The 15,975-nt window shown below is 39.1% G+C and overlaps 1 protein-coding gene across 1 annotated transcript in view; it reads right to left on the bottom strand.

Annotated features, from left to right (window-relative positions):
- Nucleotides 1-267: 267 nt before the first annotated feature.
- The window catches only part of LOC105929159 (CMP-N-acetylneuraminate-beta-galactosamide-alpha-2,3-sialyltransferase 4), a gene marked incomplete at its 3' end in the record, with an annotated part of 30,647 nt that continues 14,939 nt past the window's right edge, over nt 268-15,975 (bottom strand). The window contains 9 exon segments of the mRNA XM_036150166.1: nt 268-394; nt 858-1,047; nt 4,357-4,452; nt 5,095-5,158; nt 6,937-7,034; nt 9,228-9,317; nt 9,573-9,654; nt 10,503-10,574; nt 12,155-12,220. Of these exon segments, the coding sequence (XP_036006059.1) occupies nt 268-394; nt 858-1,047; nt 4,357-4,452; nt 5,095-5,158; nt 6,937-7,034; nt 9,228-9,317; nt 9,573-9,654; nt 10,503-10,524 (769 nt within the window).

Below are 15,975 nucleotides of genomic sequence, written 5' to 3'. Positions count from 1 at the left end.
TGCGTAGTGCAGATCGAAGGGGGCTGTTCGTCAAGCTAATACCAGCTAGCGCTAGCTTATGTTGTACGCAAGGTTTATAGCTGCGCTGATGCACATACAATAGCTTTAACGACTTTTCTAGGTCCATTACGCTGAAACGCGCTGGTGAGAACCCTGTTGTATTGCCTTTAAACTAAAGGTTTTGCTTTTAAACTCATCATTTCTATGAAAACAGCAGTATCATAATTCTCTAGACATTGAGACAAAAGTAACACCTCACCTGTTTTCCCTTTTGGGGAAAAAGCCTGAGAAGTTTATCTGCCGTCTGGTGCAGAAAATGGGGATCCAGCACTCGGATTTTACTTACATCCCCCAACCAGATTTGTGGCGGAGGTTTCCAGAAGCCTTTCCTGACCTTAGAGGCAAACATAAACCGAGACAGAGAGACAGAGAGATAAAAAAAAAATCAGGACCGTATGAAAGCAAAATCTATAGAAAGACATTAACAACAGAAATCTCCTCGCTTGGAAGATGCAGCTAATTTAGGCAAACTGAGAAGCAATTGACTCCCTCACGTCTGCAGGCCACTGAATCGCTGTGCAAATTAACGGGTAATGACCCTGCAACTATTAGTGGTGGGAGGCCGGAGATGCCGGGAGCAACAGAGAGAAAAAAAAAAAGATGTCTGCGATGGAAAGAACAGTTAACGCTGAATGGCAGTGGCTTTGCCCAAGTTTACCCTATTAAGTGCTTGTTCCAGACACGGATGACTGGAAGAAGCTGGAAACAAAACCTAAGAGGGAATGTGTGTGTTTGAGACAGAGAAGAAAGGGAGACAGAGCCGAGATGTGAGTGTGCTCACACACACATCCCCTTACCCTCTTCTCATTATAGACGATCTCTTTAAGCCAGCGGAGGTCTTGCTGCTTGAAAGGCACCAGGACCATGAGTGTGTCCGGCTCGTTCTGCAGCGCGGGGTTATAGGAGGCGGACTCAGGGTAGAAGAACCTCATGGTGGTCTTGTTCCCAACATCTTCTTCAAAGCCTCTTACCGGAGCGTCATTCAACCTAAAAGCATGGAAAAATTCAGGAGTTGGATCAAGAACTTTAAATCAGGAATTTTATTTGTCTAAAGCACACTTTTGTTTTTAGTTTATTTACTGGTTTTGCTTTTTGCAGCTTTGTTCTACTTTTGAATGCGGTCGTCCTTCCGTCTCAGTAAACATCCATATTTTTAACTTTCGATGCAAAGCTAAAAACCTTTTGCCACACTAGGTCACTTCTCTTGAAGAACTACTCACGTGCCGTGTTTTAACTTTCAACGAAATATTACAAGCAACAGCGTGCATGCACATTAACTGTCCAGGTTTCCCTGTAACAGACGAGACTGGTAAGCAGCGAAAGCTATTCAAAACTTCATATCCAGAAATACACATCAGGAAACCGCAAACTGCCACCTCCCAACTCCTCCTCAATTTTACCCGCTTGTTGGGAAGATCTCTTTTATCTCCTCTCTCTTCAAAACATCCACTGTCAAAGGTCAGCCTGTATTGATGAATCGGGTAATTTTTAACAGAAGTAGAGTGACTGCTTCTCTGTTTTTGAAGCCGTGGACTTAGAACCTCACGGTTCAGTCTTTGGTTAGTGATGATGATGTGGCTCAGTTGACCCCTTTAAGCCATGACCTTTAACAGAAACTGGAGCATTTTACAGTAAAAATAGTCAGAATGAGAGTCAACAAAATCTGCAGCCACGGATCTCAATGGGGTGGGGTGTGGGGGGGGGGGGGGGGGGGGGGGGGGGGACAAAACCAAAGCAGGATGATCCCCTCAAGTTAGAAGCCTGTCTCTACCTCTGTGGCAGAAGTATGGGTATTCTGGTATCTTACTCATATGGAAAGGCAAGTAGAAATGAGAGATTGATAAATTAACCGAAGGTTTGCTTTCAGTAATGTTTCAATCTGTCGTTCTGCAGGAATCAAACGGTGAAAATCTTAGTTTACATTCCAATAGTCAACAAGGGTCGGAAGTTATGAATCAAAAAAAGTCAAAATTTAAGAAGCTAAAATTATCTTCCTCCAAGCTGCTGCTTCTCTGCTTCAAAGGGTGCCACTTAAGTTGGTATGGGTATTTGACATTAGGATACATATGGATGCCTTTTTAAATGTCTTTTTGGAGAAAAGAAACTGTAGTGAACAGAATAACCCAGGACAGATCTAGAAACTAGCTGGAGTCACTTTTTGTGTAAATCTTAAGACCTGAGACCACCTTTGGAACTTCCCATCAGAAGCCTGATAGTATTTGTTAGAGAGGAGTGTTTAGGTTTCAATCCTAGACATGTTACTTCTGCCAGCCAATCTCACAAATGTGGAATAAAAATTATGGATATATGAACAGAAGCAAAGATCAATTATTTTTTTCATTCTTACAGGTTTTCGGTAATGAAACTGTCACAAAAAGAAAAAGAAAAAAAGAAAACTTCAATGTGGTTCTTAAAGACCAAACGCTTTGGTTAGCCAACTTCTTGTTGAAAATGTTTTAAAGGTACCCTGTTTCAGTGTGCACTTCAGTTCATGATTTGGTGTTGGCATTTCTTTTAAAAAGACCAATTCTACTAGTTCTTGCCACAAGAACCTTTGAATTGAGCACTGTTCAGTTTCCTACCAATCAGCCAACCCCGTGCCATATACGGAGAAATTGTTTGGCTGAATGATTAGTTTGCTCTTTGGAAGCTTAAATCTCAACAGGCTTTTAAAAAAAACTCTAGCTGTATTTCTACACTGAGCCAGTCTGATGACGTCAAACTCTCAGGCATGCACTGGGTTCTGCGTGTCAATAACTTTAGTCCACTTGGCAGGGAAACCATTAGCTTCTTAGAAGAAAAGGGAAGATGTGAGGGGGGAGTAAGAGGGGGCTATTGAGGGAAGAAAAATGCCTTGTGGAGAGGCCAAAATCGGCCTGTTTAAAGGCTCAGAATGCACGTGTTCATTCCAACGCTGTAAAGTCAGATTTGAAAAGTGCCTTTGCTTTAAAGTTAGCTAAATCTTTTGTTTTTAATCTTAGATTTGAATGACCAGCTTCTTAGAAGGGAGGCTGTCATTATTACATTATTGCAGTCTATCATTATACAACTGCCAGTCTAACTTCTGTCTTTCTTTAGTGAGCCAAAATTAAATTGCTCTTCATTTTCAAGTCTAAACTATGAGGTCACATCATTTCAATTAATTTCTTTATAGCAACACCACTGTCACAGCTACACCCCACGTGAAATCCATCAAACACTTTGAATATGACCTTTTTCCACAGGCGGAGTGATGGACAACATATTTTACACATAATTTACACAAGATTTGCATAAAAAGAAATTTTCTAAAAATGTAATGGCTCAGTCAACTTGTTAAACAGCTTTAATCACAAGATAAATTCTGATGACCGGTTCAGCAGCAGATTGTTATAAAAAAATGTGCATAGAACAACAGAGCAAATATGCAGAGGATTTCAAAAGCAAGAATGATAAAAAAAAAAAAAAAAACAAGGTTAAAGTATGTCTGAGTTACTGGCAAAACAGCAACCTTTTTACAGTCCAATACATGTTTGCACCTTTGTTTTTAAATGTAAATGGTACTTTGGAATCATTTAGGGCTTTCACGATTCATTGGATTCATTAAATTAATGGACGCAAAATTATCTGCCCGTTTATTGATTCAGCACACTGTGTTCTTCCCGGGTGGTTGCCGCTAACGACAGTCTGCCCTGCTGATGCATGGATGCCAAGAACGAGACAGGGACAGCCAAAAAGAAGCGCAAACTATTTAAAGGTGTAGGGTCACTTTAAACTTAACAGAAAAATAGGCCGTGCAGCTGGCCATCTAACTGAGACCGAGCTTCAAGATTAGCTGTGAGGACTGTGAACAGCCCCCACCATTCCATTGGTCAATATGGCGGCCATGCGGCCAATCACATCAGGATCATACCGTTTTGTGAAAACAGAGAGGGGTGCAGCTGTGAGTAGATGGTGAGTTTGCTAGGTTGTCCTGTAAAATAGCTATGAGGGACATGCGAAAAAGCATCTGGCTGCAGTTCAGCACTATTGGAAACAACAAAGCGGAGCGCCTTCACTGCAGAATGAAAATCGTTTGAGAATTCAGATCATCTTATACATGTCCCACATGCCAATCTTTGTGACCCGCTCCCGTTACGCCAATGTCCATGCTCGTTCTTTTCTAGGTTCCGGTTGCTGTGCCAAGTTTTTTTTAAATCAGATTTCTCAAATAACCGTCAGAATAAGCAATCAGTCAAAGTGTTATGTGTCTAGGAGGAATCTAGAACATAAATAATTACAAAAAAAAGGGGAAACATTTGATAAATTCTAGCTTACCTGATGACAACGTCGTATTTATTGATGACGCTTCCTAAGGAGCTGTTTTTAATGACAAATCCATTGCCTATGACTGCACAGGTTCTGCACTCAAGCCTGAGGAGATAAACACTACATTTACACATTTAAAGGGGAAAATCCCGTGGTTATGAGCTTTCCTGTATTTTTAAAGAGCCTGTACAATTGGAAACAATGTGCAATTGTAAGAAATAAATCTATCATGCAGTAAAACTTTAACAAATAATTGATTTTAATAGGTAGACACTTTATTGATCCCAGAGGGAAATTCAAGGTGTCTAGTAACTCATTCAACAAAGCACGTAGCAAAAAAAAAAAAAGCACACACTAAGTTCTATAAAAAAATATATATATATATAAAACATGGAGAGAAAACACATTGTCAGCAGAACAGGCAGCAATCAAAGGTTTTAGGCATGTATGTTAAATTTAAGGATACAATATCTGATTGTCCGGGTGCAGCTGTGTTGTATTTACTGTGCTGGGAAATGTTAAATGAGTTTATAGTATGAAATGTATAGTCAAAAATGTATCTTTGGATGATCACTTCTTAAGAACTGGACTGTATTTCAGAATCTGGCAAGTATCTACATTATGGGATTTGACTAATAAAATAATATACATACATTTTATTATTGAAAATGTCCAAATGAGTGCTGGAAACAACAACTAGATGATGAACATTAGCATTTTTTTTTGGCATGCTGCCTTATTACTTACTTTTCAATGGTGGCTGGCACATCGTAGTTGGAAGAAACAGCAAGAATCTTGAGTAAGAAAAGCTCTGAGAAGGAAGTAGGAAAAGTTACACTATTAAAAACATATATAGCTTTAGAATTCTCAATTAACAGAGTGCTGATGAGTGTATTTGTTTTGTTATTCACCACAGATCAGTTCTACTTGTACTTAAACAGCTCTTAAAAGCATTTGCACATACATTGTTAGACAGTTATGGACGTCAGTGAGCATTGGTCAGACAAGCCACACACGTCAGACGCTCCAACAACAGACTGCTGCAACGCTCCATTGATGATGCCACCACGTGTGTCCTATAGTGCCTGTTTCACATACCAGCTCCTTGCAAAGCAAATCATTTACATACCCAGTACTGGCCTTTAGGAGCACCAAATTAGGTCCAAATCAGACCAAAACAATCATAATTCAACTTAAAACGTCCTTATAGCACATTATATGTATCTAAGCACAGTGGTAAGATAATGTTAAACAATGTTACTCGAGCATTGCAGTGGATTAGATCGTTTTTGGCTGTTCATAAAAACAAAAAAGAGGATCACAGAGGAAGAAGGGAAAGGGAAAAGGAGTTTGATGAATTGTCAGGGCAAAACAAGAGGGCACATAAAACAAGAGAGACCAAATTCCAGGGCTGATACTGGACAGCAGTGCACTCAAACATGCGTTTTTTTTCCACACGTGGAATATTTTAGAAATATAATATTTACTCATTTCCATGTTCTAAAGGTTGGAAACACCTCATTTTTGAATGTTTCCAAGGAGACAAACTTTCTTGTATTCTGTTACTGTGGTCAGCTTACAACTAATTTACATTCTATTGGAATGTATATGAAAGTGTTTCTTTAGATTTCTTCTCTTTAAAAATCTATAATAAATGAGCAATATCTGAAACATTGTCTAAAGAAATAGTAGAAAACCAGTAAATACCTGACAAAGGACCTGAGAGATTGTAGCAATTATATATTAGGTTTTCCTCTTGCAGCTCTTTTTTTTATACCAGAGTGATGTCAAGAAGAACACAACTTCAGATTGGGCGGTGGGGAGGGGGGGCTTAAAAAGTTATGATATATCATGGGACTATAATGATAGTGGCAAAACTGGTGATAAAAAGGACACTTCCAGGTTTTTTGCCGTTTATTTTAGGTATAACTGTATGGCTATGTGTCACAGCAATCATAGCTCATAAGAAACAAATACTGTTCTTAAAAAACAAATTAAAAATAGGACATAAATAGTTTATCAGGACATAAGGAAGTGTGTTGTTGTGAGGTCCTTTACAACATGTCAGCCACCACAAACCCCCTGTCAGCCTACTTTGAGAAAAACAACTCACTAGTGCCGTGAAAACCCAGAAAAAAATAATTATATATTTTTTCTTTTTAAAAAGAAGAAAAAAAAGCAGAACTGTGGACCAAAACTATGTCCATCTAGAGCAGTATCGAAGCTAAAAATCAGTGATGGCTCAATTGCTTCCTTTACTTTTATATATTGACTTTCTTACTGTCCTCCCAACTACATAAATAGTCTTAGCCTGTATTCTGCCCCTAACCATGTTTTAACTTTCCACATGGCAGATTTCCAATGCATGAGCCAAAAACTACAAAAGAGTAACAGAGGGCCTGTGGTATGGGAGAGGTTCATGTGTAACAACACCTGAACACCACAACACCTTAAATTCAGCCAAATGGGTTTAAGCAACATCTAATGAGAAACATTTAAAAACATCATCGTGATGAGGAAGATACGAGAGGTTCCGAGAACCTGGGGAGATAGACCAGAGGAAAGCAGAGCAGTGCAGAGTCTACATACCACTGCCTTTAATGCCATAAGGTAATGGCAGGTTGGAGAGATGCTCCCGCCAGAAGAAATCCTCCAGTTTCAGAAAAAGCTGCATTTGTCTGCTGATGCTGCATGAGGAGTGTAGAAAAGAATTAAAACATAAAACCACCGTTAATGACACATCAGATTGCTATGGATTTGTTAAAAAGGGTACCAGCTAGTCAGATGGATCATTTGTTTCAGCTAATGTTGGCATATTGAAGGAAAAGTCCGGTCAGCAAGGAAGAATCAATGGATCATTATCCTTACCTAAAACTAATACGTTTGTGGTGATTTAATGAATTTAGCGTTAATCAGTAAATAAAATAAAAAATATAAATTTTCGTCGCGATCACCGAGTCTGGGAGTGGCGTGACGTCTTCTGGAAGTGGCGTCGCGGTGCGGTAAGCCGAGGGCCATTCTCCGCGCTTTTCAAGCAAATTCAATAGGAACTATTATACACATCTGCGATCAACAACAATTATTCAGGATTTCGAGACGACTTCGCGAGAGCTATTGTTAAAGTGACAAAGCCCACATGCATGGCAGTTGGTATGTTGCAATACATCGGGTAAAAGTGAAAAAAAAAAACATTACTTATTTCACCTTTCCCATTCATGATCCACCAGGAGTTTGTCGTTGGATTGCCAACTTGACGTGGGAGGATTTGCCATCGAACTTATGACCAGAGAAAAAAACGTCAAAACACTTCATATGTAGCCAACATAAATCCACGGAACTCCCATCGCTGTCGCTATTTGATCCGTTACTCTCTGCACCGCATACTGCACTGGTCGCCGCCATCTTGGATAATAGCGCGTTGTGACAAACACCAGATAGAGCATTGGGTCTTGCTCAACAGGCGATACCGCACCATGACGTCATTAAAGTGCCAGTAAAGCACATTCAAATGAAAATTACTCATAATTTAAAAAATATATATATCATTTATTGAACAGTATGTAATACTTTTATATTTAAAGTACTTTCACAAGTTTGAATTCTGAATATGACCGGACTTTTCCTTTAACACAGCTCAAATCAAAAATGTCCAGAGCTACAAATGCGGTCTGCTCATGTGCTTTTGCAGAGTTCATAGTTATTTGGAAATTATTCATATGAACATTTTCAGTTTGCAATGAATCTACAACTACACTGAGAAGCTTTAACCAAAGCACTGAGCTCACAAAAAACTACCTTAACCATGTACTTGACAGATACCTAAACCTGCACAAATGTTCTGTTAGCCATTATGCCCGTTAACCCGACTCATTAAGAGAAGATCAGCCATTTACATGATGTCTTTTAACAACAGCTTCCCTCATTAAAACCCTTTGCTGGCACTCCCTGCCGAGGAGAGGGAAAAAGAAAAACATATCCACAGGACCTGGGGAGTGAAATAAATCTGGCAGGTTACAATATTGGAAATAAGCTCTTTTCTGCGCACACTGGGATCAGACTGCAGCGGTTTATGTCTTCAACAGTGAGTCTCTCAGACATTAATGCCCTCATAAGTGAGCGGGCTCTCTGCAGGAGATCCGGACGAACCTCCGTAGGAGGGTTGTAATTAGTGAAATGTCACGGTGATTGCCAGGAAAACATTCTTATGAGTGTAAAAACTCAGAAACAGTGAGCTGTTAATCTCAAACTAATTGGATGCCTTTGCAGGGATTATCAGTTTGAACCGTTTTCAGTAGGAGAGCAGTGGAGCACTCCACCAGGCCAAAGAAATAAACATTGACTTTGTAAAGTGCCTTGAGATGACATGTTTCATGAATTGGCGCTATATAAATTGAATTGATCCTGAGAAATGTTGGGTCAAACCACAGATGGTGACCATATCTTTATTTTAAAAAGCAAACAATGCCTGAATAACTTGCTGATAAGCTGATAATAAAGCTAAATAACTTGATAAAGAAAATATGAGTGAATGAGAATAGACATTGAGGACATTAAGCAATAGTTGGTAAAAAAAAAATGTATCAAGAAACAGGAAACAACAGTTTCTCCTGCTAATTCACTCTCAAAATTTCAACATGAATACATTTGACTTGAGAAAATTTAAGTTAATATATAGACTGTCTAGGTGGAAACAATTTTTATGGGTGTTGTGTTCTGCTCCCCCTTATTAAACATTCCAGATTGAAAGAACCTGGCACCTTGAATTCAAATAAAAACACCAGCATGCTGCTCTCCTTAAATTCGCCTGCCATATCGTCGTGTATGTGGAGGGGGAAAAAAAAAAGAAAAAAAAAAGAAAACTCAGACATGCCATTACTCACTTAAAGTTAAGGCTCTCCCACTTCTTCTGAGTTAGCCAGCCTCCACACAGAGACTTGCTACTGTTCATAGGCTTACTGGGCCCGCCATAGCTGAAAAACACAAATACCGCCACTGGCATTAGAAAACTACTGAAGAAAGTAATCCTTGTCAGTAATTCTTTCCAGACCATTAAAAAAAATGCACCAGAGGACACATATGAGGGTTTTATTTTAGCCAAAAACTGCTGGATGATCAAACTGTAGGCAGTTTTTTTTTAACCTGAAATGACTCGGCATGGGCCTCTTGAGATGACAGTTTTTACTGGAAATGGGCAGCATGTATGAATTCAAAGTGGGTTGATTTACCTCCAAAGTGTGGTGTAGGAGCAGTAGTACGTGACAAAGGAGATGAAGAAGAGGAGGACTGGGAGAAGCCTAAGGCACCATGCTGAAGTGACAACAACAACAACAAAAAAACAGTAAACAATTAAAATAATAGATCGGAATGTGTATGTAATATATTTTCTGTCACAGATTTAGACCAAAAGAAAGATCTATAAAAGATGCCTTTACCATCTCATCTGAGTAGGTTTACGTTGTGTGCCAATATAAGAAGTGAAAAAAGAAACCACGATGAGATTACTGTACTACTAGTATCAGCTGCTATTTAGGGACACATTTCTAGGTTCATATGAGAGTATTCGCCCATTAGTTTCAGGCATGGAGCCTTTTCCGTTGTGGCATCTGTTTGAATTCTGGCCAAAGTAAAAAAAAAAATGAATACATGCTTAACAAACAAAATTAGAGTGAAGATCTAATGGGCAACGCCTGTAAAATAATACAAACATTTAAAATTGATCAGCTTGTTGAAAGGGAAATTGGGTTTCAGCCAATTACACGCTTGCCACGATTACAGCAAAAAGACATTTAGCCGTTTGGAATTATTTAAAGTTTTTATAAACACAGTCATGGGATGAAAACTAAAGGAGCGACCCCCATCATTATAACCAAGGTAACAGGCTATAGGCAGCAGGGATGCTAAGCAACTAAGTGTATGGTCTCTTTGAGCAGATAGCCAGACTAATAAACAAGATAAAAAGGTCTAGAAAACTACTACTACATTAACTGATGCAGTGCAAGAACCCGAGTAGTTGTTCCGCCAGCTTAGCATTAGAACACATTGCTGAAAAATGCAGAAAGATTCGTATTGGTCACATTATGAGGATTCACACCATATCATACAAACATCCACATCTGGTGTACTCCCAAGTAAAGAGTTTTATGAGAAAATCTTACTTTTAACAGTGGTCTGGTGCATCTTCACATCCTCCTTTCGTCGCTCATGTCTCCACAGAGCATGTTCTTACTCTTAGGAAGACAAAATGAAAATACTTTACTGGAATGCTATGCTTTCGGAAAGACAATATGATAAAATAAAAAAAAAAAAACACACAAAACATCTTACTGATTACAAAAACATTCACACATGCCACCTGACCTATAGACAGATGAAGTTAGATGAGTACGTTTAACAAGTTAAGACAAGGAAACGATAAAGAGGAAAAGTTAAGACAGAAATTCAGCAGATAAGGGTTAATTAGTTTAATCAATGTATTTGGATAAAACATATCCAACTAACCAAACAAACATACCAATACACCAGAGCATTCGGTCAACTCTGAGGAAGGTTTTGACTTAGAGCTGTTTCAAACGACAGTAATATCCTATTATGTTGACCTTGTTCTTAGCAATAATAAACGTTATTTTCTACTTTTCTAAACTTGCTCATTGTTATTTGCTGCAGTAAGACATTGACTGCTTGTTACTACTCTGCACAACCCGTGCCTAAACAGTAAAATATTACTTTAACAGAATGATGTAGGCATGAGGGACAAAGTGGACCCTGAATTAAGTCATACACTCCATCAGCTGGTCTCAGCTTTGCTATTGAGACTCCATCATGCATCTGCTGAAAGAACGTTTCACTCCCTCATGTCTTGCACAATGTGCATGTTATCCAGATATTTTTTTTAAAGGGTTGCCTCTCAACTGCTTCTTTGCTGCAAATCAATTCTGCAATCACTTTATTTTCTGGGATACGTGTCAGTGTGCAAGCTATACTGCAACAGGAGTAATGCAATACTGGTGTAAATCCTGCACAAAGCCATGCTCATTCCAGCTACGGTAACAGTGAAGCAGTTGAAGTCACAAGCTCTATTGAAACAACCACAGGAACACTCCAGATTACAAAATGTAATAAAATCTATGAACTTTCAACAGCTTCCACATATCGTGTAACATCTGAAATATAATCACAGTGCTTTCACCAGAAAGAGGGTGAGGCCTCTTGATGTCACTCTGTGTGTGTGTGTGTGTGTGTGTGTGTGTGTGTGTGTGGTTTTTATCATGAGCAGGATATGGGGTTAAGTGGAGTATGTTTTCCTAGGTATTGCTTATAAATTGGCACAACTCCAATGGATAAGGATAGGACAGTCAACTTTCTTTTTTTATGCTATGTCCTTATCAACACGCAGCATGGACAGGAACTAGATTGCTTTATAGTTATGAATTAGTAGCTACAAGCCAAAATTCATAGAATTTGATGATACAGTATATGTGGACTTTCTTAGCAGAAATTGTGGATTTACAAAATGATACAAAAAGTATCACACTGATGATCCAACGCTTTTGCCCTTCTAACATCTGCCAATGTAAATTAAAACTAGAACAAAAACTAAAATTGAGCATTTATTTAAATCCAAATAGCAATTAAAGTGATCCTAGCAATACATTGCAATAAAATCTTAATTGTATATTAATATAAAGGTAACAGATCAGTAAAACTTGTACGTCACGCACGATATGATTCTTGTCTAAAAACATAAAATATAGTTTGTTTATAACACACAACAAATGTGCTATTTTACCAAAAATTAAGTATAACTTACCTTTTTCCTGTTTCATCTCAGAAGACCATTTCCTTGATGATAGATTGAACAGGTTTAAGCTTCTCCCTGCAAAAATAAAACAATCAATTCAACATCTGACACATTCACGTGTGTCCCTGTAATTGAGCAACCATCTGCACCGTGTCCTCAAATATTATGCAAGTGACTATTGTCACAATATCATTTTTAGGCATATTTTCAAAGTCCAAGCTGGATGAACTTGAATGCTATCTTTCTGGGGGGGAGAAGAGGGGGGGGGGGGGGGGGCAACACCCTATATCAAGGTGTGGATATTTATAATGCAGCTTCTTTTCTTTAAGCAAAATGGGTCAAAAAAAGACATTTTACTGACTGTGAAAGGTCAGAAATTGCCGAAATGTTTCTCAAAGAGATGCAGCAGCACTGTTGAAATAGTTCAGATATTAGGCCATGATCAAATAGTCAACAGGATCGTAACACGTGTTGAGATGAAAGACACAAATTAACTGCCAAATATGAAATAATAATCATGGTGGAGCTACCAGGAACTCATTATATTCCAGTTCTGGTATATTCCACAACTGCAACCTACCCGGAGTATCTACTAGGATATCCAGTGTTAAGTCACATGGCCGAGGTAAGGAAGGCTGAAACCTGACAAAACTGCACAAGAAACATAAGCTGAAGCATCTAGACATATTTAAAAATATTTAAGGTTTATTTAAGGTTTTGATAGATAGAACAATTAAATTAGAGTGACTCTTGATGGACCAGATGAATGGGCCAGTGGCTGGATCAGCAACCTGGAACTGAGCTCCCCTTGAAATGAGATGCCAGCAAAGGTAATGTGGGGTACTGGTATGGGCTGGTATTATTAAAAGGTGGCTGAATAAGCCTTTTTGGGTTGAAGGTGAGCTCAAAATCAACTCCCAAGCGTATGGGCAGTTTTAGAAGACACTTTATTCAAGCAGTAGTACAGGAAGAAGTCTGCATCTTTTTAAAAGAAAACAATTTGTATGCAGGACAATGCTCCATCACATTTATCCAACTACTCCTCTGCATAGCTAGCCACTAAAGGTGTTAAAGGTTAAAAAAACCTAAGATGCAACCAGCTCCCTATCCGGACCCGAACACAATTGTGAAGTTGTGGACAGTTCTTAAATGGGAGACTCACAGTGAAGGACAGCAGTCCACCTCTCAGGAAAGTGTCTATGAAACGGTGGTTGCTGCTGCACAAAAAGTTGACAGTCAAAAGATATAGAAATAGACAGACTCCATATATGGAATGCTTATTAGAAATATTTGAAAGTTCTGTCCTGGGCTGCACTCTGGACTTGGTGGAGGAGGGTGCTGTCCAAGCTTACATCCATCATGGACAAGACCTTCCACCCCCTGCACCAGACTGTAGAGGAGCTGAGCGGCTCCGTTAGTGACAGACTTATACACTCTGTTCGTAAAAAGGAGCGCTACCGCAGGTCATTCATCCCTGCTGCTATCAGACTTTACAATGATGCACTATAACCGCAATAACTTGTGCAATAACTAATGTGCAATTACTATTTAATACCCAGTGCAATAATCCTGCTAAATAAGAGACTTCAACAACCTCAATGTTGTTCTTACCTGGTACCACTTTAATGCTTTAACACCAAATCCATATGTACATAAGTCACCTAAATGTACACAAGTCATCTCAAATCTCTGCTTTATTTTTTTCTCTCTCGATCCACAGTATATATGTGGACGCACTGTATATACCTCATGCGCCTTTTCCTCCTTTTGGCACCTTCTTTTTAATATTGAGCCGATGTGACAAGTCAATTTCTCCATTGTGAGATCAATAAAGTATATCTTATCTTATAGCTTGGATTTTGTTATATTAAGACTGTGCAGAGATCAAAAGTAGTTAAGTCCCTTTCATTCATGTGTTACTTTAATGACCCTTCGAAAGATACTGCTAAACTGTCTGGAAAGCCTGATTTCATTTCATACTTTCCAAATGCAGCCTCTACACCTCACTCATCAGCAGATGGGCATCAAACAAGATAGTGGGGGACGAAGTTGTCACAGGAATATTAAGCCTATGATCCACCTCAGCGAGTAATGAGACCCATAGCAACCATGAACTGTAAGGGAACTAGGGTGATGTAATGACATAATCCAAAGAAAAGCACAACCTGCAGGTGTAAACAAAACAAAGCCACCAGATGATCTTCCGTCTTTATCTGACCCATCTTTAATATGTAATTTAGCTAAATATGATGCAGATAATTACATGTTAAAAGATAGAGCACAACAACATTGCTTGCTCAGTGCATTTTGCTAACCAGCATGAAGGTTACAACAAAGAGTTCAGCTAAATATAGAGCAAATCGCAGACACACATTATATGTGTTGCTGAATGCTGCTGTGCCATATACCCCTACCTCCCCACGTTTAATCTATGCATAATCTATGCAGCCATTTCTGTTAGAAGATTTTTAAAAACGGAGTCATATTAAAATGTCTCCAATCACTGCAACATATACTGTCAGTTAGTAGGACTCTGTAGCATTGTGACAAACAGGTCCCCAAAAGCAGTGGGTTCGAATCATTGCCCTCAAGTAGCCCTGTCCTGCATGTTTTAGATGTCTCCTCCTTGCTGCCACACATTCTGACTTAAGTGAATGGATGATTAGGAGGCTTCTGCAGCACTTGACCGCATGCAGAGGAGGTCACGAGATCAGTTCGGTCAGGTGAGCTGGAACAGAGACACATCTAAAACATGCAAGTTAGGGATACTTGAAAACCAGGGTTAGTAACCATTGCCCAAAAGGACAGAGACGAACAAAAAGAAATGCATCAACAAAGCATGTCTGACCACCCTTACACGCTCTTGAAATCCAGGATTTCAAGAGCGTGTAAGGCAAGGCAAGTTTATTTGTAGAGCACATTTCAGTAACAAGACAATTCAAAGTGCTGTACATGAACAGAACATAAGAAAAGTAAACATACAGAGGAAAGCACACTGCAGTAGAACAGTAGCAGCATTTAATGATGTAAGATGCGTTGGTCTACAAACTTCAACATTAACATTCAAAGGCAGCTCTAAAGAAATAGGTTTTTAACCTTGATTTCAAGGAACTCCGAGTTTATGCACTTTTACAGTCTTCTCTGAGTATGTTCCAGATACGTAGAGCATAAGAACTGAATGTTAATTCTCCATGTCTGGTTCTGGGGATGCAGAGTAGAAGACCCGAGTGGTCTAGAGGGTTGATACACTGACAAGTCTATAGTGTATGTTGCTGCTAAGCCATTCACTGATTTATAGACTAACAGAAGTATTTTAAAGTCTATTCTAAAAGATACAGGGAGCCAATGTAGGGACTTCAGAACTTAGGTGATGTGCTCTACTTTCTTATTCTTACACCCAGATTTTGGGCCTGATCAGTGGTTATTAGCTGAAGCAACTGAAGCTGTGTGCCAACAAAAAATTTTTTACTTCAGTTTTGTTTTTACTGTATAACATTTTGGCACATCTATGCACTGATTTCTTCTAAACTATTACTCAGTGCTTGAATGGGTTCCTAGTCATCTGGAGACATGGTGATTTAGAGCTGTGTCATCTGCATAGTTATGGTAACTGGTGTTTTTTTTATGATCTGACCTAAAAGGAGCATGTAGATGCTGAACAGGAGGGAACCCAGGATGGACCCTTGGGGAACCCCACATGTGATTTTTGAGGTCTCTGATGTAATGTTAGCTACTGACACAAAAAGGTCCCTGTCCTTTAAGTAGGATTTAAACCAGTCCGCTGCTGTACCACAAATGTTGACCCAGTTTTGCAGGCGCTGTAATAGAAT

The sequence above is a fragment of the Fundulus heteroclitus genome, chromosome 18 (assembly GCF_011125445.2).
Source record: "Fundulus heteroclitus isolate FHET01 chromosome 18, MU-UCD_Fhet_4.1, whole genome shotgun sequence".
In the NCBI taxonomy this organism is placed as follows: domain Eukaryota; kingdom Metazoa; phylum Chordata; class Actinopteri; order Cyprinodontiformes; family Fundulidae; genus Fundulus; species Fundulus heteroclitus.
Note: the sequence above shows the minus strand (reverse complement) of the source record. Positions and strands in the feature narration are given on the sequence as shown.